Source organism: Mastomys coucha, unplaced genomic scaffold (genome assembly GCF_008632895.1).
Source record: "Mastomys coucha isolate ucsf_1 unplaced genomic scaffold, UCSF_Mcou_1 pScaffold22, whole genome shotgun sequence".
Lineage (NCBI taxonomy): Eukaryota > Metazoa > Chordata > Mammalia > Rodentia > Muridae > Mastomys > Mastomys coucha.
Window position 1 is genome coordinate 25,120,115 of NW_022196905.1, and position 26,731 is coordinate 25,146,845.

The 26,731-nt window shown below is 40.5% G+C and overlaps 2 protein-coding genes across 4 annotated transcripts in view; both read left to right on the forward strand.

The window, feature by feature from the left end:
- Window positions 1-17,507, forward strand: part of Ewsr1 (EWS RNA binding protein 1) — a 20,438-nt gene extending 2,931 nt beyond the window's left edge. The window contains exons 2-9 of one of the 3 annotated variants that reach the window (XM_031339890.1): window positions 2,128-2,164; window positions 2,299-2,350; window positions 4,531-4,654; window positions 9,615-9,801; window positions 11,675-11,842; window positions 14,376-14,587; window positions 15,478-15,658; window positions 17,233-17,507. In XM_031339890.1, the coding sequence (XP_031195750.1) occupies window positions 2,128-2,164; window positions 2,299-2,350; window positions 4,531-4,654; window positions 9,615-9,801; window positions 11,675-11,842; window positions 14,376-14,587; window positions 15,478-15,658; window positions 17,233-17,323 (1,052 nt within the window). In that variant the 3' untranslated portion in view covers window positions 17,324-17,507. Of the gene's footprint in view, window positions 1-2,127; window positions 2,165-2,298; window positions 2,351-4,530; window positions 4,655-5,027; window positions 5,046-9,614; window positions 9,802-11,674; window positions 11,843-14,375; window positions 14,588-15,477; window positions 15,663-17,232 lie in introns of those variants that run through there. The other 2 variants (XM_031339888.1, XM_031339889.1) reach the window with 2 other exon arrangements.
- LOC116071141 (RNA-binding protein EWS-like) overlaps window positions 15,599-26,731 on the forward strand; it is a 17,571-nt gene continuing 6,438 nt past the window's right edge. The window contains exons 1-7 of the mRNA XM_031342552.1: window positions 15,599-15,658; window positions 19,001-19,033; window positions 19,553-19,671; window positions 24,476-24,605; window positions 25,768-25,890; window positions 26,244-26,406; window positions 26,656-26,731. Coding sequence (XP_031198412.1) covers window positions 19,006-19,033; window positions 19,553-19,671; window positions 24,476-24,605; window positions 25,768-25,890; window positions 26,244-26,406; window positions 26,656-26,731 — 639 coding nt within the window. The 5' untranslated portion in view covers window positions 15,599-15,658; window positions 19,001-19,005. The remainder of the gene's footprint in view (window positions 15,659-19,000; window positions 19,034-19,552; window positions 19,672-24,475; window positions 24,606-25,767; window positions 25,891-26,243; window positions 26,407-26,655) is intronic.

Genomic DNA, 26,731 nt, shown 5'->3' on the forward strand with positions numbered 1-26,731 from the left:
AAAAAAAAAAAAAAAAAAGAGAGAGAAAGAAAAGGAAAAAAGGGGGGCAGACAAAAAAGGAAGGTAGCAAGTAGGCGTGGAGGCACATACCTATAATTTCAGCACTGTGTTACAGAGAGCCATATGGGGTCTGTAGCAAGTTTGAGGCTAGCCTGGTCTATATAACTAGTTGAGGTCAGCCAGCTAAGTAGTTAGATCCTGTCTCAGAACCACTACTACCACCACCAAAGAAAATGTAGCTTTATTGGAAATGTTTCAGAATTTTGTTATAGATTTTTTTTTCATTGTAGATATCTTTTGGACAGTTTACTGATAATGGTAATCAGAGCTCTGAATTTAAGGGTGTAGAGGAAGGAAAGTTGTCCCGTGAGGTGCAGAAAGTTTTAAGAGATGAGTTCAGTGGTGGTGGTGCAGGCTTTTAGTCTCAACACTTGTGGGGGCAAAGTTGGGTAAATCTCTGTGTTTCGAGGCTATCCTGATCTACAGAGTGAGTTCCAGGACAGTCAGAAACCTTGTCTCAGAAAAAAACCAAAGGGGGTGGGGGAGATGAGTTCAGGAAAGTACTGTTGGCCAGGAGATTGTGAAGCAGGCTTCGGATTTACATGGAGTAAGCAAGATCCCTCCATGAAGAAAGATGTCAGCTGTACATTGGGTGAGGGACTACTTTCTGATTGGAAAAGAAAGGACCCTTTTGTTTTGTCTTAATAACAGCGCTGTCTTTGAACACCGAACAAGATACGTATTCTGTAGAGAGGAAGTAATTAGAACTATTTTTTTTTTTTTAAATTCTCTGCCTTAAAAAAATGCCCAAAACTTAGGTAGCTTTAATTCAGTGATGTTTTGAAAACATAGGCATTTATTTTCATTATTCAACACCTCCATAGTTTAGATTTAGTTCCTTTTTTTATTTGTTTTTGAGACAGGGTCTTTTTATAGCCCTGTCTGTCCTGGAACTCACTATGTAGACTAGGCTGAACTCAGACTTACAGAGATCCACCTGAGCTCTGCTTGAGTGCAGAGATGAAGGGGATATGACACCTCACAAGGCTAGTTCCTTTTGATATAATATAGTTTTCATATAAGAAAGAAAATGATACGTAGACTTATTTACAGAGAAGAAAATATGTGATTTTTGTTGCTGCTGCTGCTGAAGTCATTTTAGGTTCTAAGAAGTAGCAATTGTGAACCTAGAGCAACTTTTCCCCTAGGCCTGTTAAGTGCTGTTCTTCTCTCTTTGCCAGTTTTTGGAATTGTATTAACTGGTCAGTTGTGTGTGCATTATGCTGGAGTTGGAACCAGGCATCCACACGTCAGGTTACGTCAAGGGGAATGAGCACATGGTCCGTTTATCTACTCCCATCCTTTACTTTGGCTTCACTGGGGTTTATTATCTTTTTGTCATATTATGAAGGTAACAGCTCTTGACTGCAGGCCCTTTTTAGATTTAATGACTGTCCTGTTTTCTGTCATTCTGTTTCACTTGTTCTAGGGTCTTACTAAAGTGATAGACTGACAGATGTTGGACGTAGTAGCTTGCTCCTGTAATCCCTTCCCTGGGTGGGCAGAAGCAGGTGGATCTCTGAGTTGGAGGTTATATAGAGAGATGCTGTCTCAAGTCAACAAAAATGGTGGTCACTTTTAATCTCTGGGGTGGGTGGGCAGCAGACTCTGGATCTGTGAGCTCAAGGCCACCGTGGTCTACAGCTGGGACTAGGTAGAGAAAGCCTGTCTCAAAAAGCAGAAAGAAAGAAATTTTAATACTTTCTGTGGCTCTGTCTAAATCTTGACAGTAAAGTTGATGCTGTTTTGTGGTCTTGATCTAGACTTAAGATAATGATAGTGTCTTTGAATTGATAGCTGGTAGTTGAGATGGGTTCATGGTTGTAGGGTATCTGGCCAGGCATCCCTGCCAACTCAACTGATCTTGACCTCATTGGCTAGCACCATATTCAGACTTTGTATAGTTAACTGACTTAGTTGGTTTGGTGTTGAGATGAGATGTGCTAACTGGGATGTGTCTGCATATAGGTCCACTCTAAACATTTAAGAATTATTATTACTGCTTGAATTCCATCTGTCTCTTTAACCTTTCTTGTCTGGGCTAATAATTTTTCTTGTTTCTTCTAGATTACAGTACCTATAGCCAAGCTGCAGCCCAGCAGGGGTAAGTCAGCCTTCTGCAACAATATTTTGTCTTCAGTTAATGTTTTAGAGTATGGGGCCTTTTGTAGTTTAAAGGATATGCAGTAATAATCCAAATATTCTGTAGTCAATTCTTGTGTTTAATTCTTCTTGCAGCTACAGTGCTTACACCGCCCAGCCAACTCAAGGATATGCACAGACCACCCAGGTAATCCCAAAGACAAGGATGTGTAGTTATATCTTTAGTAGAGATGTTTCAGCTGGCCACTAAAACAGTAGCTAAGAGATCTTCTTTAAAAATTTTATACAAATAAGTAGTGGTAGCATTATCTAAGCTTTTAAAACTCAAAAGTTTTAATCTTTCACAATGAAGATTGTAATGAAACCATTTTAAAGCTGGAAATGAACTTTTAAAAATTCCTAGGCTCAGCCGGGCAGTGGTGTCACACGCCTTTAGTCCCAGCATTTGGGAGGCAAAGGTATAGGTGAATCTCTGAGTTCGAGGCCAGCCTGGTCTACAGAGTGAGTTTCAGGACAGCCAGGGCTATACAGAGAAACCCTGTCTCGAAAAACTAACAAACAAAAAAAATTCCTAGGCTCAAAATAAGTATCTTATTGCAGTCTTGCTCTTTGTGCATATTTTATTATGCTTGATTTAATCATTGTAATTTTTAAAGAAAGATCATCTTAGGATCATTGCAGATGAGAAAATTTTACCGCATGGTTATTGTATAACTTGCTAGTGGTTGCACATTAACTAGTGGAGTTAGTTTTGAAAATTACTATTCCTCAGCTCTTGTCAGTATGTCAGTCTATGTTTAAAACCTGGGCCAAGTGCTAGAGATGGCTCTTTAGAAAAGTGCTTGCCACCCAGCCTAACAACCTGAGTTTGATCCTCAGGTCCCACATAGAGAGAGTTAAGGGAGAGACCTAGCTCATAAAAATTGTGTTGCCCTCTGACCTGTACACATATACCATAGTACAGCTGCACCCCTCCACCAGTCAGATTAAGTAATTAAACACTTAAAAACCTGGAGCTGGTATGGTTGTAGAATGTGTGCTAGCACTACAGAAATACTTGAGGGGGAAAATTGACCAGGAATTGGGAATATAATTCTTTGGTAAAATATGTGATATACTGGCTCTAGCCACCAACACCTCTTCAAAAGCCAAGGGTGACAGACTCTAGAATCTAGAAAGTATTTGCCTATATTACCAAGATTTAATTACCTTAGCTGGGCCTAGTAGTAGTGGACACTTTTAGTCCCAACAACAGGGGTATAGGAGAGTGGATCTCTGAATTTGGGCCACCCTGGTTTACAAAGCAAGGTGTAGGCTGGGGAAAAAAAAAAAAGAATTACCTTTAATCTAGAATGATCCATGCTAAAAAGTAGATATTAACTGTCATCGAAACATTCTAGGATAGGCAGGAAGTCATGCTTCTGGCAGGTGTTTGATTGTTTTTTAAAAGATTTACTTAGCCGGGCAGTGGTTGTGCTCGCCTATAATCCCAGCACTTGGGAGGCAGAGGCAGGTGGATTTCTGAGTTCAAGGCCAGCCTGGTCTACAGAGTGAGTTCCAGGATAGCCAGAGCTACACAGAAAAACCTGTCTCAAAAAAAAAAAAAAAAAAGATTTACTTACATGTAAATACACTGTAGTTGTCTTCAGACATACTAGAAGAAGGCGTCAGATCTCATTATGGATGGTTGTGAGCAATCATGTGGTTGCTAGGATTTGAACTTGGGGCCTTCAGAAAAAGCCAGTGCTCTTAACTATATCTCCAGCCCGCTTTGGCAGGTTTTACTTTTAATTGGTCTTTCAAATAAATCTATAATATGAATATGTTAAAATATCTGAAAGAATAGCTCATTCCTTATCTGACTTTAAGTGTATTGGTGTCCGAATTCAAAAACCATAATCTTGCTATACTGACAAACATAAAGAGAATATGAACTGTTCTGATTTGTTTTCTTGAAGTAGAATTAATAGCTTTTATTTTTATATCATGCTGAAAATCTGGTTTTCATATCAAGCAAGTGCTAGCTGAGTCTTGGATTAACCGTGTGTGCTGTCAGTTACATGGTTAACTGAGATTTTGTCTACTTGGTTTTTTGGGCTTTTTTGTTTTTTTGTTTTGGTTTGGTTTGGTTTTTTAATTTTTTGTTTCTAGGTTGACTAAAACATGAATGAACTTGTATAGAAATTCATAGTTTTTAAGATAATTTGCCTTGTTTTTAATGCCTTTGTTTTTGTAATTTCTTCTTTATACCAGAAAGCAGTATTTTGTACTTTGATTCTCCAGTTTATGAACTAATAAGTTAGGTCGTTATTTGGCTAAAATACAAGATTCTCTTATGAAGCTATTGCATGAATTTCTTTGGAGCAGGCATATGGGCAACAAAGCTATGGAACTTATGGACAGCCTACTGATGTCAGCTATACCCAGGCTCAGACCACTGCCACCTACGGGCAGACTGCATATGCAACTTCTTACGGACAGCCTCCCACTGGTAAGGCCATCCTTCAAGAGACTAGGTGATAGTGTCGAGGGGATTTGCTAACAGACCTGTTATTTATGCTCTTAGGTATATACTCTGATCTGTGTAGATATCTGGGGATCTTTTATTCTGGGAAGTATTTTTGTCCTTGCTCTTAGTTTTTCTTAAGTGCTATCCAATAGAATGTGGGTGGAATAAGTTCTAAAAGAGGAAGAAACTAAACTTTTATACGCTGTGTGTAATACACAAAATAGAACTAATGTAAAAGATTGTACTAGTGCTAAGAATGAGCCTTCTTAAACTGAGCTGCTTAAGTCAAAGTGGTTTTCACATGTTTGCTTCATCTGATAGTGTACCTTCTACTTTCTGTTTTGTGCTTCCACAGTAGAAGGGACCAGTACAGGTTTGACTATCCTGCTCATTCTTGCATGGGAAATGCTTTCCATCTTGTCTAACCCTGTAATGTTAACCCTTAGGTGTTTTCATTTGTTTAAACCCTGAACTTTCTAACGTCACACACAGAGGTGCTAATGAAAAAACTGCTTCAGGTGCCATTTGCAGATCCATGTCCTTATAATTTGGGGAAGGTTTTACTATGAACTTTCCTTCTGTCAACCCTTAATAGTTATTTCCCTACGAAAGGTACTGCTCCAGCTGCCGTTCCCTCTCCCCTGAGGCTAGATTGCATGGTTAGTTCTATGTAAGGGAACAGACTTGCCACCTTGCATGTATATGTTCGTCTGTTGTATAACACAGGCACATTTTATTTTAAGTGTTACACATTGTTTTAATCCATTTTCTGTTTTAAGTGTTTTGAATTTTTTTAATCCATGGTATGTTTTAAACATAAATAGCATCCCAGGACACTAAAAAAAGAAACTGGTCTAAGAATACATTATATGTAATATGTTTAAAAAATGGTAATTTTTTTCTGTGGAATGCTGTATGATATAAGAAAGTCAGAGATGTAAAGACTTCACCTTTCAACTTTCTGAACTCCTTATATTGGTTATAGGAAAATACACATCTTATTTTCATAAGATTATTATGAAATAATCTTATGAAAATAAGATTATTATTTCATGGATTATTATTTTCATGGATTTTATGAGGACTTCCATCACTAACCTATCTTAACTGCTATGTAGGGGTGGAAGTGTTTATTAACCTAGTACAAGTGTGGGATGAGCTAAAACTGTAGATTTGAGAACTTAATGGCTTATATCTAGCCTTTGCTATCCCTAAGTCATTTAACACGGTCATAAGAAAGTTTCTAAGTAGAGTAGAAATAAGCAGTCTAGGTGCACATGCCTTTAATCCCACTCTTAGGCAGAGGGGGATATCTCTTGAGTTCAAGGCCAGCATGGTCTACAGAGTGAGTCCCAGGACAGCCAAGGCTACACAGAGAAACCCTGTCTCAAACCCACCCACCTCCCAAAAAATCAGGGAGAGAAAGTCAAGTTCTATAAGCAAAAAAAAAATTAAAAAATAAATAAATAAAATACTACATGCAGGCAAAAACAAGAGAAAAAAGGAAAGATGGCTTTGGTGAGTCAGACTATGTTGCATGGTAGGTAATAAGGACACTGGGTGCACACTGGGTAATTCGAAGCTGCCTCTCATATTCACTCCTGCTTTTAGGTGATAGAATCAAAATTATCCTTTATGGCTTAAGTAGGAGACAATAGGTAGAAAGCAGGATCAAGCACATTTTTCTGTACCCCATGCTGCCTTTACACATAAAAGTCAGTGCATGAGTATCAGAGGGAATGGGTAGAAGTACACTGTTCTTTCCTAGGATTTTAAAGGAAACTTCACAAGAAAGGTGCTATGTATCTACATCTCACATACAGGATTCAAACAGTTCTTAATCTGTGATTTCTGCTGTTCACTCTAAACAAACTTTCTTTGTACAGTGTTTCTTACCACCATTTCCTTTGAAGAAATCATACAGACTTGCTTAGTCTCTTGTCACTGTTCTGTTGAGTTTTGTTCATTTGCTTGCCTGCTTATGTGTGTGCTACAGATTAATTAAAAGACTACTAATTAGCCCAGTATCTGTTACTGTAGAATTGTTACAACAGGCTCTCTTACTACAGTTTAGAGATAAAAGTTACTGTCTTCATCAGCTTGGTTTTTTCTTTAACTTCTGTGAATCTTATAAGTAGGGAGAAATCTTAAAAAGAGTAATTGGATAGGGGGACAACTCTAGTTGAATGTATTCAGTTACCTTTAGAACTTTACAGCGAAGTTTTAAATAATAGGGCTCAATGACAGGATGCTTGCTTTCCTGGCATGTATGTGAAGTTCTGGGTTCTATACCTAGCACTACAAAACAAAAATCCCACTTAAGATGAGCATGTCAACTCGAAATTGTTTTTAAGGCTCTTCCGTGAAGTATATTTTTCATGGTTTTTACCAGTCTAGATGGGAAATTACTGCCTTTATATAATTTGAGAATTTCCTTTGACTGAGAAAAAAAGGATTATGTCAGTGCTACAAAAAGTACTTTAGATTTAAAGAGAAGTTGAGCTGGGTATGCTAGCAAAGGCCTTCGATCCTAGTATTTAGGAGACAGAGGCAGGCTGGTCTCTGAGTTTGAGGCCAGCTTGAGCTACACAGCAAGTTCCAGGCCACCCAGGGCTACATAGTGAGACCCAGCATCAAAGAAATAAAAAGCAGGTCATGGTGATACATGGCTGTAATCCCAGAAATCTTACAGTTGAGAGGTGGAAGGCATTGCAAGCAAACCTGGGCAATTTAATGTGTGTGTGTGTGTCTTTCTGTCTGTCTGTCTCTCTCTCTCTCTCTCTCTCTTTGTTATATTTAAGTTTGGTTAGCCCTGGTTCAAGATATGTTATAAATATTAAAGCTCTTTTTTTGTTTTCTTTTTTGTTAATGTTGGGGGGGTTGGGTATGGGTAGGTGGGGTTTTTGTTTTTGGGGGGTGTTTTATTGGGTTTTTACAAGACAAGGTTTCTCTGTGTGGCCATAGTTGTTCTGAACCTCTGTAACCCACGCCAGCCTCAAACTCAGAGATCTTTTGGGATTTGTTTTTTGTTTGGTTTGGTTTTGGTTTTGGTTTTCTGAGACAGGGTTTCTCTGTTTAGCCCTGGCTGTTTGGAACTCACTCTGTAGACCAGGCTGGCCTCGAACTCAGAGATCCACCTGCTTCTGCCTCCCAAGTGCTGGGATTAAAGGCGTGCACCACCACTGCCTGGCTTGTATGTTTGTTTTTTTAACAAGGTTCTCCTTTGTAGCTTAGGTTTTTTTTGGAAGTTATGATCCCAAATGTTGGGATCAGAGGCATGCACCCAATCAGAAAATTCTTTTTAAACTTTGTGAGAATTGGATTCTTTGGATGTGAATCCTGGCATCTGAGCTAAGCTTTTTTAGTGCATTACTTACTGTACCTGCTGATTGTGAAGAAGGCAAAGAGCCCAGTACTGGGAAAAGTTGTGACACCTTGTCCTTTACCATTTCTGGAACATTTTATTTCTTGTTTTTGCGGGATTTTTTTGTTTGTTTGTTTTGGTTTTGGTTTTGGTTTTTTGGTTTTTCGAGAAAGAGTTTCTCTGTATAGCCTGGCTATCCTGGAACTCACTCTGTAGACCAGGCTGGCCTCGAACTCAGAGATCCGCCTGCCTCTGCCTCTCAAGTGCTGGGATTAAAGGCGTGCGCCACCACCGCCCGGCTGATTTTTTTTTTTTTTTTTTTTTAATCTAAGAGTTAGTTTTATTATTGAATCTTGCTCAAGGTAGCACCCATGAGCATGATGGCTTATGCATTTAATGCTGGCATTCAGAGGTAAAGGCAGGAGACCCCTGAATTTGGAGTGAGCTTGGCTTACGTAGTTCCAGAACAGCCATGGTTATGTAGGGAGACCCTGGCTGGGGGAAAAAATGGCACTTTACATGGGCACCACAGCGCTTGGTCATGTCCCAGAAGCATCTGCTGCTCTCCAGGAGCTGGAATACCAGGTGTCCGCCTCGGTAGGATGCATGGGGAATTACAGTAGGAGACGGGGTTCGCACCTAAGGGATTTTGTTTTTTAATTTTTTAAAATATTTATTTATTTATTTATTTATTATAAATACACTGTAGGTGTCTTCAGACACTCCAGAAGAAAGCATCAGATCTCATTACAGATAGTTGTGAGCCACCATGTGGTTGCTGGGACTTGAACTCAGGACCTTCGGAAGAGCAGTCAGTGCTCTTAACTGCTGAGCCACTCTCCAGCACCAGGGATTTTATTTTTTAGTTAGTTGAAAAGAATATGTATCATCACCAAAAAGCCATCCCTGTCTCCTATCCGGTTTATTCACGTGGGAATAGAAAGAAGCCTGTTCTCTTTGGTTTTGGTTTTGGGTGTTTTTTTGTTTGTTTTGAATATAGCTTAGTTGATAGAGTGCTTGCCTAGCATTCATGGAGTCCTGCACCACACTGGATGTTCCCAAGGCTGGAGACTTGTAGGAGTCAAAAATTGAAGGTTATCTTCTGCTACCTAAGGAATTTGAGGCCAGCCTTGGCTACATGAGACCCCTGTCAAAACAACAACAATAAACAACACTTCACCTTTCTCATGAGTATATTTTGAAAACAGAAATAGTGCTTCAGACTTTAAATATTTGGGGGGTCAGTGAAATGGCGCAGCAGATAAAAGCAGTTGATTGCCAGACTTGATAACCAGAATCTATGTAGTGGAAAGAGAGAACCAACTCCCACAACTTGTCCTTTGCTTCTATACACATACTATGGTGAGCTCCCATATGCACACACTTAATAAAAAATAAATAAATGTAATTAAAACAGTTTAAACACTCCTTTGTTGCTACTTTTCCTATAAGAATGTAGGAATTCAATTTTGTGATGCTTTAAAGTTGGGCAGTTTACAAGTTGTTTTGGTAATAAATACAAAGGTATGGCTCTGGCAGAGAGGACAGAGAATCTGATCTAGTTCTGTTTTGTTGTAGGTTATACCACTCCAACTGCCCCGCAGGCATACAGCCAGCCTGTCCAAGGATATGGCACTGGTGCTTATGACACCACCACTGCTACAGTCACCACAACGCAGGCCTCTTACGCAGCTCAGTCTGCATATGGCACCCAGCCTGCCTACCCAGCTTATGGCCAGCAGCCAGCAGCCACCGCACCTACAAGGTAAGGTCACAGTTGTTGATTACTCTGTCGCATCAGCTTTGATTTTTAAGGAAAGGGTAACTCTGTACACTTGGACCATTCATGCCTTAACTAGCTCTTCACATTCACTAGGTATTTACTGTTCTCACAGTATTTCCAGAGTGCTGAGGCACAGCATACAGGTGTTCTGATGAACAGATGGTGCTGAGTGCCAGAAAGGAAGAATGTCCTTTGCCTGGTTTCAGAACCTAGTTTTGGGGGAAGGGGAAAGCTATTTTGCTTTTCTAAACACAAGAAAACTGACTGTATGTTTTCCCACATTGTTTAACCACCAATAGAATTATACTTTTGAGTACTTAATCTTTGGCTTAATGACCCTGTAAACTGTTAACCACTTTGTTTTTTTAGGAAATATGTGTTAGTTGATAGTACATGGTGGAACAGTTGCACTTCTGTCAAGAAGTACTGTATGTCTCAATTTTGTCAGTAAAGGATAAGATTTCCTCAATATTATGTAGTAGTTTGGTTACCAAAATTCATAGCTGGATACCCAGCTATATGGTCAATATTGAGAGTCCAATAAAGTTCTTACTCCCTGGCTGGTTAGTAGATAAGTGATATATATTATTATTTAACAGAAGATTTCAGGTCTTTACTTTAGACAATGCACTTAGGTGGCTTCTGCATACAATCTTGAAGGAACACAGGATTCTGATTTGAAAGAAGACTATAGGGAGTAAACAAGAGATCACCTTGTAACCTAGACTTTTTATCTGCTATAGAGGTAAGAAATTAGCTCTAGCAAAATTACTTCTAAAGTGCAGTGAGTAATCAGAACCACTTGTAGTTAATATCCAGTAAACAGCCTGTATAGTAGTTCTGTTTAACTAGCTGATTTCTAGAAGGCCCCACTCTAGTTGGGTTAGGTATTGGAGAATTTTATTAGATATACAAAGTCCAATGTGATGCTCTCATACAATGGTGTATATCTAAGCTACAGATCTTCATGCATAAGTTGGGTTTTCATAAGTCACTGATTTGTGCCCCCCTTAGCTCCATCTTAGTTTTCTGAGCTGACAGCCAGTTATAATTTTATAACCTGTTTCATCTCAGTGAAGAAACAGTACTTCTGCATCTGCCTTTGTCCACCTGCTGGTTGGAGCTTTACTTGAAGTAGCCCTAGCTTAATTTTGTCACTGTCTTCCTCTAAATTGGTTGGGCCATGAGGAAGTGGGGGTTTCTGAGTTATTTCTGTAAAGTTGGGATTGATTTTTATCATTTAATGAGGATATTTTCTAGTTAGTCTGATCATGGGATGGGCACATCCTCATCTTGTAGACACTGTATAGCATGGTTAAGTTAATTTACAGCAGGCCAAGATAGGAAGTATCTCTTCTTGTCTGTTTCTAATAAATGAGTGAACCCACAGATATCAAAATGTAAAAATCGGTGGCCTTAAAATTACTCTAAACTTGAATTTTCATTGTTGTCAAATTTGTCTTTAGTAGTTTTTTGGGGATTTTTTGTTTTGTTTTTCGAGACAGGGTTTCTCTGTATAGCCCTGGCTGTCCTGGAACTCACTCTTTAGACTGGGCTGGCCTCAAACTCAGAAATCCACCTGCCTCTGCCTCCCAAGCACTAGGATTAAAGGCGTGCGCCACTACCTCCCAGCTGGAAGTTCACTAATAGAGAACAAATTTAAAAAAAAAAAACAAAAACTGCCTTAGTGTTTTCTTCCAGCAAATACTAATGGATGGTACTAGGTTTCATTTACTTTACTTTATTTTCAAGCTTGGTGTTAACAATTCATGTTGCTCAAAGAACTGTGGGGTTCTTAACTAGGGGTTGTGTGGGTTGTTAAAACTAAGTCTTACTATTTTATTTCTCCTTTTAGACCACAGGATGGTAACAAGCCGGCTGAGACTAGTCAACCTCAATCTAGCACAGGGGGTTATAACCAACCCAGCCTAGGATATGGACAGAGTAACTACAGTTATCCCCAGGTACCTGGGAGCTACCCAATGCAGCCAGTCACCGCACCTCCATCTTATCCTCCGACCAGGTCAGTCTCATTTTTGTGGCTGGTTAATTAGTAATAATAAGACAGGTGTTTCTTTCCAGGTTGTTGATTTGCTAGCATTGGTAAGATTTGTTTTCTGACTTGCCCATAGTTGACCACATACCTAGTTAAAAGTCACATCTAAGCCTTGGGTTCCCATAGCAGTGCCTGGGATCTAGCTAATAACTGTTCTCTAAATACTGACCCCAAAGCTTCAGTTTTGGTCTTATAATTAAAAGTATGAGAAACAAATGTTTGGAACCATCTGCACAGAACCTTAGCATTTATCCCCTCAAATACAGGCACCATGGGTAAAGTTAAGGACAAGACTTCCTCCCTACTATTATTATTTGTGTACTGGGGGTGGGGGGGGTTGGGGTCTTGCTCATTGCTAGGAAGGGACTTTACCTCTCTCAAGTACTCCAGCTCTAGTTTCCTTGTCCTTCATTTTCTGTCTTAACCATCCAATGTCCAATTTTAGTTTCTTTAAGGAAAACTGCAAGTTCTCTGACCTGTGTCTCTGACCTATGAAGTAATTTTCAAATAAATTAACAGAACTGTTTTAAAAGATTAGTTTAAAGATGGAAAGATGGCTCAGTGGAGGTTAAGAGCACTGACTGCTCTTCCAGAGGTCCTGAGTTCAAGTCCCAGCAACCACATGGTGGCTCACAACCATATGTAATGAGATCTGATGCCCTCTTCTGGTGTGTCTGAAGACAGCTACAGTGTACTTACATTAAATAAATGAATAAATCTTTTTTTTTTTTTAAGGGTTGTCACAAAAAAAAAAAGTAAAAAAAGGTTAGTTAATTGGCTAAAATACAAAATAATTCCTGTTTGTATCTATCTTGGTCAGGGTTTCTATTCCTGCACAAAACATCATGACCAAGAAGCAAGTTGGAGAAGAAAGGGTTTATTTAGTTTATACTTCCATATTGCTGTTCATCACCAAAAAAAGTCAGGACTGGAACTCAACACAGGGCAGGAACCTGAAGGCAGGAGCTGATGCAGAGACCATGGAAGGATGCTGCTTACTGGCTTGCTTCCCCTGGCTTGCTTGGCTTGCTTGCTTATAGAACCCAGGATCACCAGCCCAGGGATGGCACCACCCACAATGGGCTGGGCCCTCCCCTCTTGATCACTAATTGAGAAAATGCCTTACAGCTGGATCGCATAGAGGCATTTCCTCGAGGGAGGCGCCTTTCTCTGATAACTCCAGCTTGTGTCATACAAAACCAGTCCAGACTGTCCATTTCTTGGGTTGACACTTGCATACAGCAAGGAACAAAGGTGGGCGGGGTTTATAACTGTTCCCTAGTAGAGCAGGTCTGCCTGTACCTGTTGGGTGAACGGTTGCTTTGGCAAGATGAATTGGTACACAGAGACGGAATCTTTTTTGTTGTTGTTAAGATTATTTTATTTATATGAGTGCACTATAACTGTCTTCAAATGCACCAGAAGAGAGCATACAGATTGTGAGCCACCATGTGGTTTCTGGGAATTAAACTCAGGACCTCTGAAAGAGGAGTCAGTGCTCTTAACTGCTGAGCCATCTCTCCAGCCCCATAGACTGAATCTTGACAGGTGTGGAGAGGTGTGACAAATACTTTTTAGTTGAACATATTTATAGTTCATTGAGAGTGCTGTCGTGTCCACCCCCCACTCCCAGCCAGGGTTATTCTGTGTAGGCCTGACTGTCATAAAACTCAGTCTAGACCAGGCTGGCCCTGAACTCAGGGATCTGTCTGTCTCCTGGGAGACAGAGTACTGGGATTAAAGCTTTGTCTTGCCACTACACCCAGCTAAGAAAGAGTAGTATTTTAAAGTTTATTTTTAGTAATATGTAGAGGTACATAAATTACCTGCTGAATAGCTTCACAGAGACCTAACACCTTTTATGTAGCATCCTAACATCTTTTACAGGTCTTGTCTTTACTCCTAGATCTCCAAGGATCAAATTTATTTGTTTGAAAGGTTGAAACTATAGCAAAGCAATTTTTAGTCTGAAAGAAAATGGCATTTTTGGGGTGGATACTTAATACATTCATGTTCACACTCTATTACCAAGCAGGCATTCCTCAAAAAGTCATAGTCATCACTCAACTTATTAGATGGCTGGAGTAAAACACTTGCCTAGTGTGTGAGGCTCTTAAGTTGGAACCTCTGAACTACAAAGAGAAAGGAAGGCATTCTGGGAACTAAATACCTCACTTTACTCCTCTTTCTCCTCACTTTCAGTGTCTTTTCAAATAGTCATCTTTAAGTGCACATGCACTTCTGAACTGGGTTTGTCTTAAATATAGTTGAAAAATGTTTTAAATAGTTGAACCACAACTCAGTGGTTCATTTTCTCTTTTACATTTAAAGCTTTTTTATTACAAATGTTGCCTTAGCCAGACAGTGGTGCACACCTGTAATCCAGCACGCAGGAAAAAGAAAGTAATTGTAAGGATGCCTGTGAGTGTCTCATATTAGGGGTGTTGGCAGAAATAATGTGATTTTTCTCCTTCCTGAAGATTTTGTTTTTTTCTTTCAGCTACTCCTCTTCACAGCCGACTAGTTACGATCAGAGCAGTTACTCTCAGCAGAACACCTATGGGCAGCCGAGCAGCTATGGACAGCAGAGTAGCTATGGTCAACAAAGCAGCTATGGGCAGCAGCCTCCCACTAGTTACCCCCCTCAGACTGGATCCTACAGCCAGGCTCCAAGTCAATATAGCCAACAGAGCAGCAGCTACGGGCAGCAGAGTGAGTTGCTAAGAGAGAAAACTAAGTATGAATGGTTTTGCTTGGAGTTTCTGAGAATGGGGAATGCTTGTTACCACTGATTGCTTCTGGAGTCTAGAGTGTGAGTGTGTGCTATAACATCCTTTATGATAGTCTGAATGCCCGAGTGGGGGCCCTGTCAGCAGGGTGGGTGTTCTGCAGTGAGTAGGGCTGGCATTCTTTAAAACCTGCCTTAAACATTAAGAGAGAGTAGGAAGGTATCTATAGAAGGCTACTGTGGATTTTAATAGCCAAGTAAAAACTGTGTGTTTTGATTTTGTGTAAATCCATAAGCAAAGGGAGTGAGTCCTGCTTACAGAATACTAGAGAGCATATCCCCACACCCTCGTGCTTATTAGAAAAGTAACTAAAAACACAAAAGTATCTTGTTCACTACTTAATAATTTCTACCTCAGTTGTTGCACTTTTAAAATTGAATTTCATCAGCCAGGCGTGGTGGTGCAGAGTTTGCAGTGAGATCCTGCGGGGGGTGGGGTGGGGGTGTGTCGTGTTTTATTTTTTTGACTCAGCTCTTTGTATGTCAGAGCCTTAGGTGACCTGGCTCTACTTTTGGTGTTGAGAAGTAGTGCAAAGAAGCTGTTTTTGGAGACACCTGAAGCACAGAAACTTATAAATATATTTTTCCCAGAAGAAAAATCCTTTGGAAGTAGTTTTATATATAGCCTGGTCATACAAGGCTATTTTAGCCTTGATGAACCAATAGTTCTTACAGAGAGCCTCTGATAGAAATAATTTTAGCATAATACTTATGTAGTTGCTTGTAGTTTAGAGTTCCATGAGTCCAAGAGAAAGGCTGTCAGGCAGTAGTGTAAATGCTGGTCCGTGGCTTACAGATGTGACTCTTTCCTCAGGTTCATTCCGACAGGACCACCCCAGTAGCATGGGTGTTTATGGGCAGGAGTCTGGAGGATTTTCCGGACCAGGAGAGAACCGGAGCTTGAGTGGCCCTGATAACCGGGGCAGGGGAAGAGGGGGATTTGATCGTGGAGGCATGAGCAGAGGTGGGCGGGGAGGAGGACGCGGTGGAATGGGGTAAGAGCAAAACCTTTTCTCCTTTTACCTAATTTTGTTTCATCCATAGGATTTTCAATGGAAAGAAGGGACTGAAAGACATAAGAAATTTATCCCACATTTCCATAGACAATCTATTAAGGTCAAGCTATCTCCTAAAACATGGAAATGTCATTTAAGTGGCAGTTTGCTTTTTTTTCCCTGCCAGTAACCATTGTTGGGCTGGGGTGAACAAAGAAAGAATGGCTTTGAAACAAGAGCTTTCAGTCCCCTTCATGGTTTTCAGAGGTGAGAGCCTCTTTGGGTAATAAATTTGGGATAGAACACACACAACCCTTCTAATAATCCTAGGTCTTAACTAATGTCCTGAACAGTTGTCTTGAAATACCTGGTGTATGTACTGCAGAAAAAGAATGCAGCTGTTTTCCAGTGTTTGTACCCAGAATTGTTGAACATGATAAAGACTGACTGGTCCCATAACCCTTAAACAATGGCCTGAGGTGCCCTGATAAGTAGTTAAGTTGAAGCAGAGAACAATCTTAATAACTTTCTTACAGAGTAATATATATGAGTATAGCATCACTCTCTATATTGGAGATTTTAAAAGTCTAAATTGGTTTGACCATTGTGATTGATGGAACAATCTGGTTTAGAAAAGTGTTTAGATCAGTACCGTGACCCTGCTGCCTCTGCCTCCCCTCCCTCCCTCCCTCCATCCCTCTTCCTTTTCTGGTGTCTATACTTTGATAAAGGTGAAGTATAATGTTGGTGGTTAACATAATCAGATTTAGTTAATGTGTGTGTTCTGTCCCTATATAAACTAGTAATAAAAAAGTTATGCAGAATGTTGTAGTGAGTATAAATTTGATTAACTGTTAAACTAGCAATTCTTTTTTGTAGAACAAACGTCAAAACAGATTAAGTTGACCTATTTATTTATTAGTAAATTTCTGTACTACTGAAAGATAGTTAATGTTTTATTTATTCTGCATAACTTTAATGAAGTCTTCAGTGAAATCTTTATTGGAAAAAAGTCTTTATAAAAACATGCAAATTTTTATGAATAATTTTTGACAATGTAAAATTGGTCTTCTGATTTGGAGAATATCATTCCACTATAAAGGTTTCACGTCTTTATGGGTGTTTTAAAATAGACATAGACACTTGAAATTACTATCATCACGTCTCAAATCACCTAGAATTCTTAGAATTTTTCAATTGCAAAAGCAATTTGAAGTTTATTCATCTTAATACTCCAGAAGTGATGATTCTACCGACTTTGTTAGACTGCTATTAGAGGGGCCCATCTTTGTGGAATGGAAGTCTCTCCTGGAGCCATAGAAGAGACCATGGCCTACCCCATAGGATTTTAACAGAACTGTGAAGCAGTCTGTTGATCCTGTGAGGACAGGACACTGGGCAGTTCCCTTCCCTTTTTTTAATGTGGTGTGGTGATGGTTTTCAGTGTCTGCTACAGGTAAGGCGCTCAATGTTGTTAACATGCCCTTTTTCATTGCCTCAGTATTTTGATATTTTTCATTGGCTGTTAAACGTGGAAACTTTTTAACATGCTTTGTCGCATTTATATGCTACAGGTTACAAAGTGAGAGCCTTGTATACACTTCAATACTTAAAAAGTACCCGTACTCAGTACTCAGCCGGCAGCATAATGAAAAGTGGGACTAGACACGGTGTCCATATGGAGAGGAAAAATATACATAGAATATTTTAAACAAAATGTATTCATTGTATAAATGGAATCCTTCTGTAACTTTGGTAACTGCATACTTGTTGTTTGGTAATGAACCAGAGGAGGTATAATACTCTAGAATTGTGTAACATTAAAGTGTAAACTTTGTGTTTAAAGAGAGAGAGAACATTTTATGGTGTGTACTTTTAAAAAGGAAGTAAAGCTGCATGCAACAGCTTGAAATGTATATTTAGGTATTAAAGGTGCAATACTGGTTAAGAGAACCTCAGGTCTTCCTGCTGGGGCGCTGCCTTTATTTACCACTAGAAAATACTGCCTTTCCCCCTCCCTCCTCAAAAAGGCCACAATATATTCCCTCTCCTCTATGTATAGTATGTATATTGCCGTAGTCTTAACTGGTATGTCTATAAAGTTGCACCCTCAGTCCGCTGAGCCTTGGTATTTATTGTAAATTCTCCTTTCACAGTAACTATTAAATCCATTAGGGCCCTGGACTGTATGGCTTTATGCTGAAGATTGGCTGGATGCTCCTCTGATGTGTGTTGTAGACGTTTAATGTGGTTGTCTCCTGCTCTATTACACTGTGACTTGTTAGGAAGCCTAAGGCCTCATTTGGCCTTCCCTTGGGAGAGGTTGAGGGTGCACCTTTATGAACATGGAAAAGTTCATCACAGCAATTGTCTCTGCCTTCTTGTTTCTACACCAAGTTCACCTGGTGTTTCAGCTGATTGGGGTGGATGTTTGGGATCTAGGGTTTTTTGTTTTTTGTTTTTTGTTTTTTTTTTTTTTTTTTTTTTTTTTTTTTTTCTTCCTTAATTTGCCAAGTATTGCACTATTAATACCAGCCCCTGACATGAAAGAAACCAACCACACTGGTGTGTACAATCAGACAAGCAAGGTTGTATATTAAGGAAATTTGAGCAAGCTGCCCTGAAGAAAGGCATAGTGACAAGATGAGAGAGATGCATTGTTTGGAGATGTGTTTAGCCAGTGCCCTTCTTCCCCACGAGCCCTGCCAAGGCTCAGAGCGGTACTGGCTTTTAAAGGGAAAGGCCTTCATTTCTTCGTTTATCCCCCCAGCAGCGCTGGAGAGCGAGGTGGCTTCAATAAGCCTGGTGGTAAGTTTTTGAGTATTACCATGGATAGTGTTTAAAAAAAATACAGTCAGTTTTTCTAGAAAACTATATAATTTTTACTAGTTTCATAAGTGGTTTAAAAATGATCTATACAAAAGAGACTAATGGGTACTGCCGGCATTGTCTTAGGGGTAATATGGTTAACCTATGGTTACAAAACAAAGGGTAACTTCAAGTATTGAGCAACTGCTTCTATAATATGGGGGAGAGTACAGCTTTAATTTGGTTATGTGGAGGAAAGGTTATGAATTTAATTTAACACTTAATTTGGCACATGAAGCATTGAGAGTGTATTTGGTTAATGGTTTAGAAACAATCAAGCAAAGGGAAAAAAAAAACCCTAGCAAACTTCACAAACGCTAAAGGGCCACTGCTCCATCTTAGCAGTGCGGGTCATTTTGAATTAATGAGTCCCCATCAAATGGTGGTGTAGTAGATAGCTGTGTGTGTTTGTAAGGTTTGTAGCTTGCAAGGCTTGCACTAATAATATTTTATATGATCTTTCCTGGTTGGCAGGACCCATGGATGAAGGACCAGATCTTGATCTAGGTAACTTTTAAGTTCCTGAACTTATACTATGCTGTTTTGAATAAATGCCATAGGGTTCAGCAGCTCAACAGACTGATACCAGTATGCTGATCCATTCTTGGCAAAGATAGTTTGGGACTTCCTTTAAATTGTTTTAAAGTAACCAAAAAGCTTCATCTTACTACCAGTATAATGGGTGGGTGGTTCTCTTGCCTTTGTGATGATGCTGTTTGATAATGATGTCCAGTTGGCTAAGAAGCCCCTATTACTACCTAGGTCTGATGGGACATGTCTGGGAGGTAAAAGAAAGGGGTAGGAATTTAAGGCCAGCCTGTCTCACAAGAAGAAGCTACTAGCCGGACAGTGGTGGTGCACGCCTTTAATCCCAGCACTTGGGAGGCAGAGGCAGGTGGGTTTCTGAGTTCCAGGACAGCCAGGACTACACAGAGAAACCCTGTCTCAAAAAAAAAGAAGAAGAAGAAGAAGCAGCTAGTGTTAATTCAGGGCAGTAATTCTGTTTTATCTCATTTTCTCTGGAAGGCCTTCCTATAGATCCCGATGAAGACTCTGACAACAGTGCAATTTATGTGCAAGGATTAAATGACAGTGTGACCCTGGATGATCTGGCAGACTTCTTTAAGCAGTGTGGGGTTGTCAAGGTGAGTGATGATGATCTGGTGATCTGACAGAAATTGAGCCCACAGAACATATTTAAAAATCCTTGGACTATGCTGCAAAGTGTTCCCTGACTGTTGACCCAGCAATGGAACACTTAGCTACTATGCACAAGGACACTAAAGCCTACAAACAAATAGCTCCTCCCCTTGTTAGTTGGATTGATATTGTTTACTTTTTGAGACAAGATCTCATGCACTCTGGCTTGACTCAACCATATAGCAGAGGATTGCCTGATCTCTCCCCACCCCCAAACTCTCTGTTTACAATCTCACTCTACCACACCCAAATTTAGCTAATTTTTGTATATGAAAAAACTTGGGCTGGTGAGATGGCTCAGCAGGTAAGAGCACTGGCTGTTCTTCTGAAGATCCTGAGTTCAAATCCCAGCAACCACGTGGTGACTTACAACCACCTGTAATGAAATCTGATGCCCTCTTCTTGTGCGTCTGAAGACAGCTACAGTGTACTTATTTATAATAAATCTTTGGGCCTGAGCAAGTGGGGTCTACTGGAACGAGCAGAGGTCCTAAAGTCAATTCCCAACAATCAGATGAAGGCTCACAACTGTCTGTACAGCTACAGTGTGTACTCATATACATAAAAATAAGTAAATCTTTAAAAAATACATTTTAATACATTAAAATAAACTTTGGTGTGAAGGAAAAAAAGGTAGGTTTTTCTTTTCTTAATATTACCCTGAATGTTAAGAAAGAGACTTTTTTCCCCAAATTATCACTTGCTTTAAATGCTTATAAAAACACTAAAATATATTGTGTAATATAGAGTGGGGCATTTAAATCCTTATAGATTTATTCCCCAGGATAAGAGTTAAGGCTTTGCCAGGAGTGGTAATGCATACCATTGATGCCAACGCTGAAGGAGGGAATAAAAAGAGAAAGAAGTGGAGCTTTAGGAGTTTTGTTTGAGAAAGGGTCTTGTATAACTCTGGCTGGCCTGGAACTTACAGAAATCCACCTGCTTCTTGCTTCTTGCCTCTGCTTCTGCTTCTGCATATTGGTACCATACCTGACTACTCTTGGTTTTGATGACACATGTGTTGTTGGCTTGTTTCCTTTTCCCTGCTTACAGGCCCATTGTGACATTTTGTTGAAAGGTTTACCTGAGTCTCCACACCCAGGAAGTCTGGTTTTTCTGCTTTTTCTCTTTACAATTATTTTTAAAATTCCATGCATTTGTGTGAACATGTGGAAGGGTCTGTGCATGATCCACAGAGTATCTGGAGGTCAGAGGGCAACTTCTGAGAGTCTGGTCTTCCCCAGTGTGGAATCCATGCATTGATGTAAGTGGCAGGTGTCTGACCTGTCCTCTTTACACAGCTGCTGTCCACTCTTTGCAATACAGGTTAACAGAGTCTGTAATGCAATTTGAGAATAAATAATGTTTTCTGATATTAAAGCTTTAAAGGTTTACAGTTGACTTTTAAAATTATATTTTATGTTTATGTGTCTTTGAGTTTGTCTGTACCACATGGGTGTAGATACCCAAGGAAGCCAAAAGAGGCTGTTAGATGTCATGAAACTGGAGCTTCAGGCAGCCATAAAGTCTGACTCAGTATTGTAGATTGAACATAGGTCCTCTGCTAGAATACCAAGTGCGCTGTAAGATTTTTCTCTACCTGTTTGTGCATGCACACACAGTCACCACTAATGATTTTCTGTTGCTTTTTTTTTTTCTTCTTCTTTTTTCGAGACAGGGTTTCTCTGTATAGCCCTGGCTGTCCTGGAACTCACTCTGTAGACCAGGCTGGCCTTGAACTCAGAAATCCACCTGCCTCTGCCTCCCAAGTGCTGGGATTAAAGGTGTGCCCCACCACTGCCCTCTGGCAGCCAGAACTCTTAACCTCTGATCCATTTCTCTAACACTTGTTTGGTTTTTCAAGACAAGATTTGTCTCTGTGGCCCTGACTGTCTTGAAACTCAGATTCTCATTGCCTCTGCCTTCTGCGTGTTGGGATTAAAAATGTGTTCCAGCATCACTCAGCCACTGGTTTTTTTTTTTTCACTTTTGTTTCATTGGGGCGTGGGTGAGATTGTGGAACTGGGGGCGGGGGGGGCGACAGACTGACTGACTGACTCAAGCATGCTTTCACATATAGTTCTAGTATCGGTTGGGATATACTGTGGTTAAGTCGAGAATTTGCCATCTGTTTTTTGTTTGTTTGCTTGCTTGCTTGCTTTTTAATAAAGATTTGTGGGACTGGAGAGGTTGCATAGGGGTTAAGGGCATTGGATGCTTTGACAAAGGACCTAGATTAAATTCCCAGTACTACATGACAGCTCACAATTATTGGTAACTCTAGTTCCAAGAGATCCAACACATAAATGGTATATAGACACACGTGTTGGCAGAGTGCTCATTTACAAAAAGTTAATAGAGATTTTTAAATGCATATCCTTATTCATATTAAATGGTTCAACAGTTACAAAGCACTTGCTGCTCTTAAGTTCAGGTCTCAATACAACCTTCTACAACGGCAGTTCTGGGGAATCTGATGCCCTCTTCTGGCTTCCACTGACTGCACACATGTGCACATACATGCATGTAAGCATTCTTTTTTGTTTGTTTGTTTGTTTGTTTGTTTTGTTTTTTGAGATAGGGTTTCTCTGTGTAGCCCTGGCTGTACTAGAGCTCACTTTGTAAACCAGGCTAGCCTCAAACTCAGAAATCCACCTGCCTCTGCCTCCCAAGTGCTGGGATTAAAGGCCATGTGCCACCACCGCCCAGCTGATTTATTTACTTATTATATGTAAGTGCACTGTAGCTGTCCTCAGACACACCAGAAGAGGGCGTCAGATTTCAGTATGCAGATGTTTGTGGGCCACCATGTTGTTGCTGGGATTTGAACTCAGGACCTTTGGAAGAGCAGTCAGTGCTCTTAAAATTTTCAGGACACGCATACATGAAGTCTTGTTTGTTTGTTGTAGATATTTCTAAAAAAGATATTTCCTTGAGGGTAAATAGTGGCTCGGCCACTGAGAGCACTAACTGCTCTTTCATAAGTCCTTAGTTCAAGTTCCAGCACCCCATAGTGGCTCCCCAACTGTCTTTAATTGTAGTCTCACGGGAACAGATGACCCTCTTTTGTACAAATAGATGTACTTGCAGATAAAACATCCACATACATAAAATAAATATTTTTAAAAGACATGTCCTTATTCATATAACTAATTTGCTATATTCTTTCCTGTCATAATTTTTTTAATTATAATTGATACATGCATAATTTTAGGGGTTTGGGGGGGTTGTTTTGGTTTTTTTGAGACGGGGTTTCTCTGTGTAGCCTTGGCTATCCTGGAACTCAGTCTGTAGACCAGGCTGGCCTCGAACTCAGAAATCCACCTGCCTCTGCCTCCCAAGTGCTGGGAAATTTTAGGGTTTTTGAGATGGGGGTAGTTCGCTCCCTGTGGCCCAGTCAGTCCTGGATCCAATGATGATCTTCTACCTCACTCTTCCGAGTGCTGGCATTGCAGGCATGAGCAACTATAACTATGCCCAGCTTTCTTCAATATAGTAGTGTTGGAGAGATGGCTCAGTAGTGAAGAGCACTTGCTCTTTTGGGTGATCCGGGTTCATTTTCCAGTATCTTCATGGTAGTCACCACAGTGGTAACTCAAGTTCCAGGGAATCGGACATCTTGGTCTCTGAAGGCTCATACACAGTCACATAATTCTTTGTTTTAAGTCTTAATGCTAGCTGTCAAAGATTGCTTAATAAGATAAAAGTGCCTGCCCCCAAGCCTTACAACAGTATTGTTTTATGGATATGAGTGTTGTGTCACTTCTTAAAAATACTTTCTAGGGGGCTGGAGAGGTGGCTCAGTGGGTAAGAGCACTGACTGCTTTTCCAGAAGTCTGAGTTCAAATCCCAGCAACCACATGGTGGCTCACAACCACCTGTAATGAGATCTGACACCCTCTCTGGAGTGTCTGAAGACAACTACAGTGTACTTACATATAATAAATAAATAAATTTTTTAAAAAATAAAAATACTTAGTTTTGAGCCCTATAAAGAACACTCAACTATTACTAGATATATGCATAAGCCTGGGTAGATTGGACATTGTTCGTGGGCATGCTTGTTGGACAGTGTGGTTTCTAAATTCAAGGTAACCACAAACAAGCCATCTTTTCAACTCTTGGAGGGAATCAAGAGTTTGTTTAGTGTATTCACAGCTGAAGAAAGGAAGGGGCTTCTGGGTTTTTTTATGTGTTTTTTTTGTGTTTTGTTTTTCTATTCTGTTTTTAAAGAGCTGGGGATCAAACTCTGACCCTATTCATGCTATATAGGGGCTCTTCCAATAAAGTGTATCCCAGTGACTTCCTTTAGAATAGTTATGTCTCCTGGCCTGACTTTGGTGACTCTTTGAGTACATAATGTGGGCCTACTGCATAAGTATCAAGACCAAGAATAGGGCCTACACTGCTTGCTTTTGGCTCTTTAATGAACACACCTAAGGTATGAAGTTTACCTAAATACCTATTTGTTGTGGAAGCTGATGAACTAAGTCAGTCACGATTCTGATCTCCTGGGGAAGACTTGACCTTTAATAAACTATCTGGCATGAGACTGCCATGGGGGGGGGGGTTCACTATGTTGACCTTGGTTGGCCTAGGGATAGATCTGTCCTTTGAGCATTGGGATTAAAGGTGTGGACCACCATAATCTGTATGATTGACCATCTTTTGACAATTTGGGGTACTTGGGAACTACTGTAAACTTTAAACTCATGTTACAGTCACATCTTAATTGTTGCTTTTGTATAGATGAACAAGAGAACTGGACAACCCATGATCCACATCTACCTGGATAAGGAGACAGGAAAACCTAAAGGTGATGCCACAGTGTCCTATGAAGATCCACCAACCGCCAAGGCTGCCGTCGAATGGTTTGATGGTAGGATGTGCTATTTGTCACTCTAAATTCTGCTCACTCGGGCACATTTAAGAACTTAGAACAATTTCATGTGTCACCTTCCTAAAAAGAAAGTATCGTGCTAAAACTATTTCTTTAGAGTCTAGAAACAGGAGGCATGTACTTTTCCTTTTTCCTGAGGGAATTTAGAAGGGGGGGGGGAATTTGAGAGCTGAAACAGTAAGATCCACTTCAGGAGGAAGTTACTCACTGTGTGCCCTTCTGTTGTTAAAGCACACATAACACTGGCCCTTGATCAGGATCGTTTTTGTTTGTTTGCTTTTTGTTTTTTTGACACAGAGTTTCTCTGTGTAGCGCTGGCTGTCCTGGAACTCACTCTGTAGACCAGGCTGGCCTCGAACTCAGAAATCTGCCTGCCTCTGCCTCCCAAGTGCTGGGATTAAATACGTGCACCACCACCACCAGCAGGATAGTTCTTTGATGTTTGAGTACATAGCCCCCATGCCTCAGCTACAGGTACTTCTCTTAGCATATCGTAGTCAGGGCCAAAAAACCTTCCAAAGAGACATGTCAGGGATGGCACCATGAGAGTTGTGTGCTATGCAAGTACTCTGCCACTGAGTTTTATCCCTAGGCTTTTGATGTTTTTTAAGTACAGGTTTCATTATGTGGGCAGGCTGATTTTGAACCTGACAGTCCTGCAGAATTCTAGAATTATAGGAATGTAATTTAACATCTTTTGTTCTGACCTCAGCAGTGAAGTTTTGGGGTGTTGTTTTGTTTATTTCATTTTCTTTCTGCTTGTTTTGAGACAGAATCACATGTAGTCCAGGCTGACCTCAAACTCTATGTGTAGCTAGTAGTAACCTTCTTTGAGCTTCCTCGTGCTCCAATCTACCTCTGCTTCCCAAATGTTGAGATTATAGCCCTAGCCTAATTGGCTGTCGTGTCCAGTTTTATGTAGTGCTGGGATTGAACCAAGCCTTTGGCCATTTTACACAAGCCCTACCAACTGTGATACATTTCCAGTCATACCATGAAAGAGCCTATAGGTTGTGAGAGGGCAAGTTTCATGCTTCAAGATGTGTCAGGTTCAGTAGGGTGGAATCTGTTGAAAAGTGGCAGCTTGGAAAGGGAAGAGTTGGGGTGTGAGGCTCACTAATGTTCTGTAATGTTTTTCCAGGGAAAGATTTTCAAGGAAGCAAACTTAAAGTTTCTCTTGCCCGAAAGAAGCCTCCAATGAACAGCATGCGGGGTGGCATGCCACCTCGTGAGGGCAGAGGGATGCCCCCACCACTTCGTGGAGGTATTAGGCGCTTTGTTCTAACTACTTTGGTGATATGTTAAAACAGGGTTGGGCTGGGTTAATTTTGTTTTTTTTCAGTAATATTTGCCCTTGAGAAACTTAGTTGAATAGTAAACAAAGAACGGGGTATAGAAAATGGATACTAGACCATTGAAAGCCAGCATTGCGTTAATAATATGGGTTAACTGGTTAGAAGGAGTGGAAGTTTCAGGGAACTTCTGCCTGGATGTCAACATCATTATATGAAAATGCTACATGAAATGACATGGAAAGAATCGTATGGGTGGACAGCACTGTGAGCTTATGGGAGAGTTACCATAACAAAGTTGCTATAGAGAAACTCTTTGTTGCAGGTCCTGGTGGCCCAGGAGGTCCTGGAGGACCCATGGGTCGCATGGGAGGTCGTGGAGGAGACAGAGGAGGCTTCCCTCCAAGAGGGCCCCGAGGCTCCAGAGGGAACCCTTCTGGAGGAGGAAATGTCCAGCACCGAGCTGGAGACTGGCAGTGTCCCAATCCGTATGTACTTCTCCCAGCAGATTGATAGCATGCTAGTGATGACCACCCTATTCTCACTCTGGGACAGGACTGGGGAGGTGAGGCGGGACTCAGCACTCTGATTGCTTCTGGAGGCTCATTACTGCCTGAGATTGTCTGCAGATCCCTATGCTTTGTGTGTGAAACCCATAATTGTGTAGAGTGTGGTGTGAATCTCTCCACCTTTCTCAGTTCTCTTGGTGATTTCTGTTGTGGTACAACTTTATACAGGGGCTGTGGAAACCAGAACTTCGCTTGGAGAACAGAATGCAACCAGTGTAAGGCCCCTAAGCCCGAGGGCTTCCTC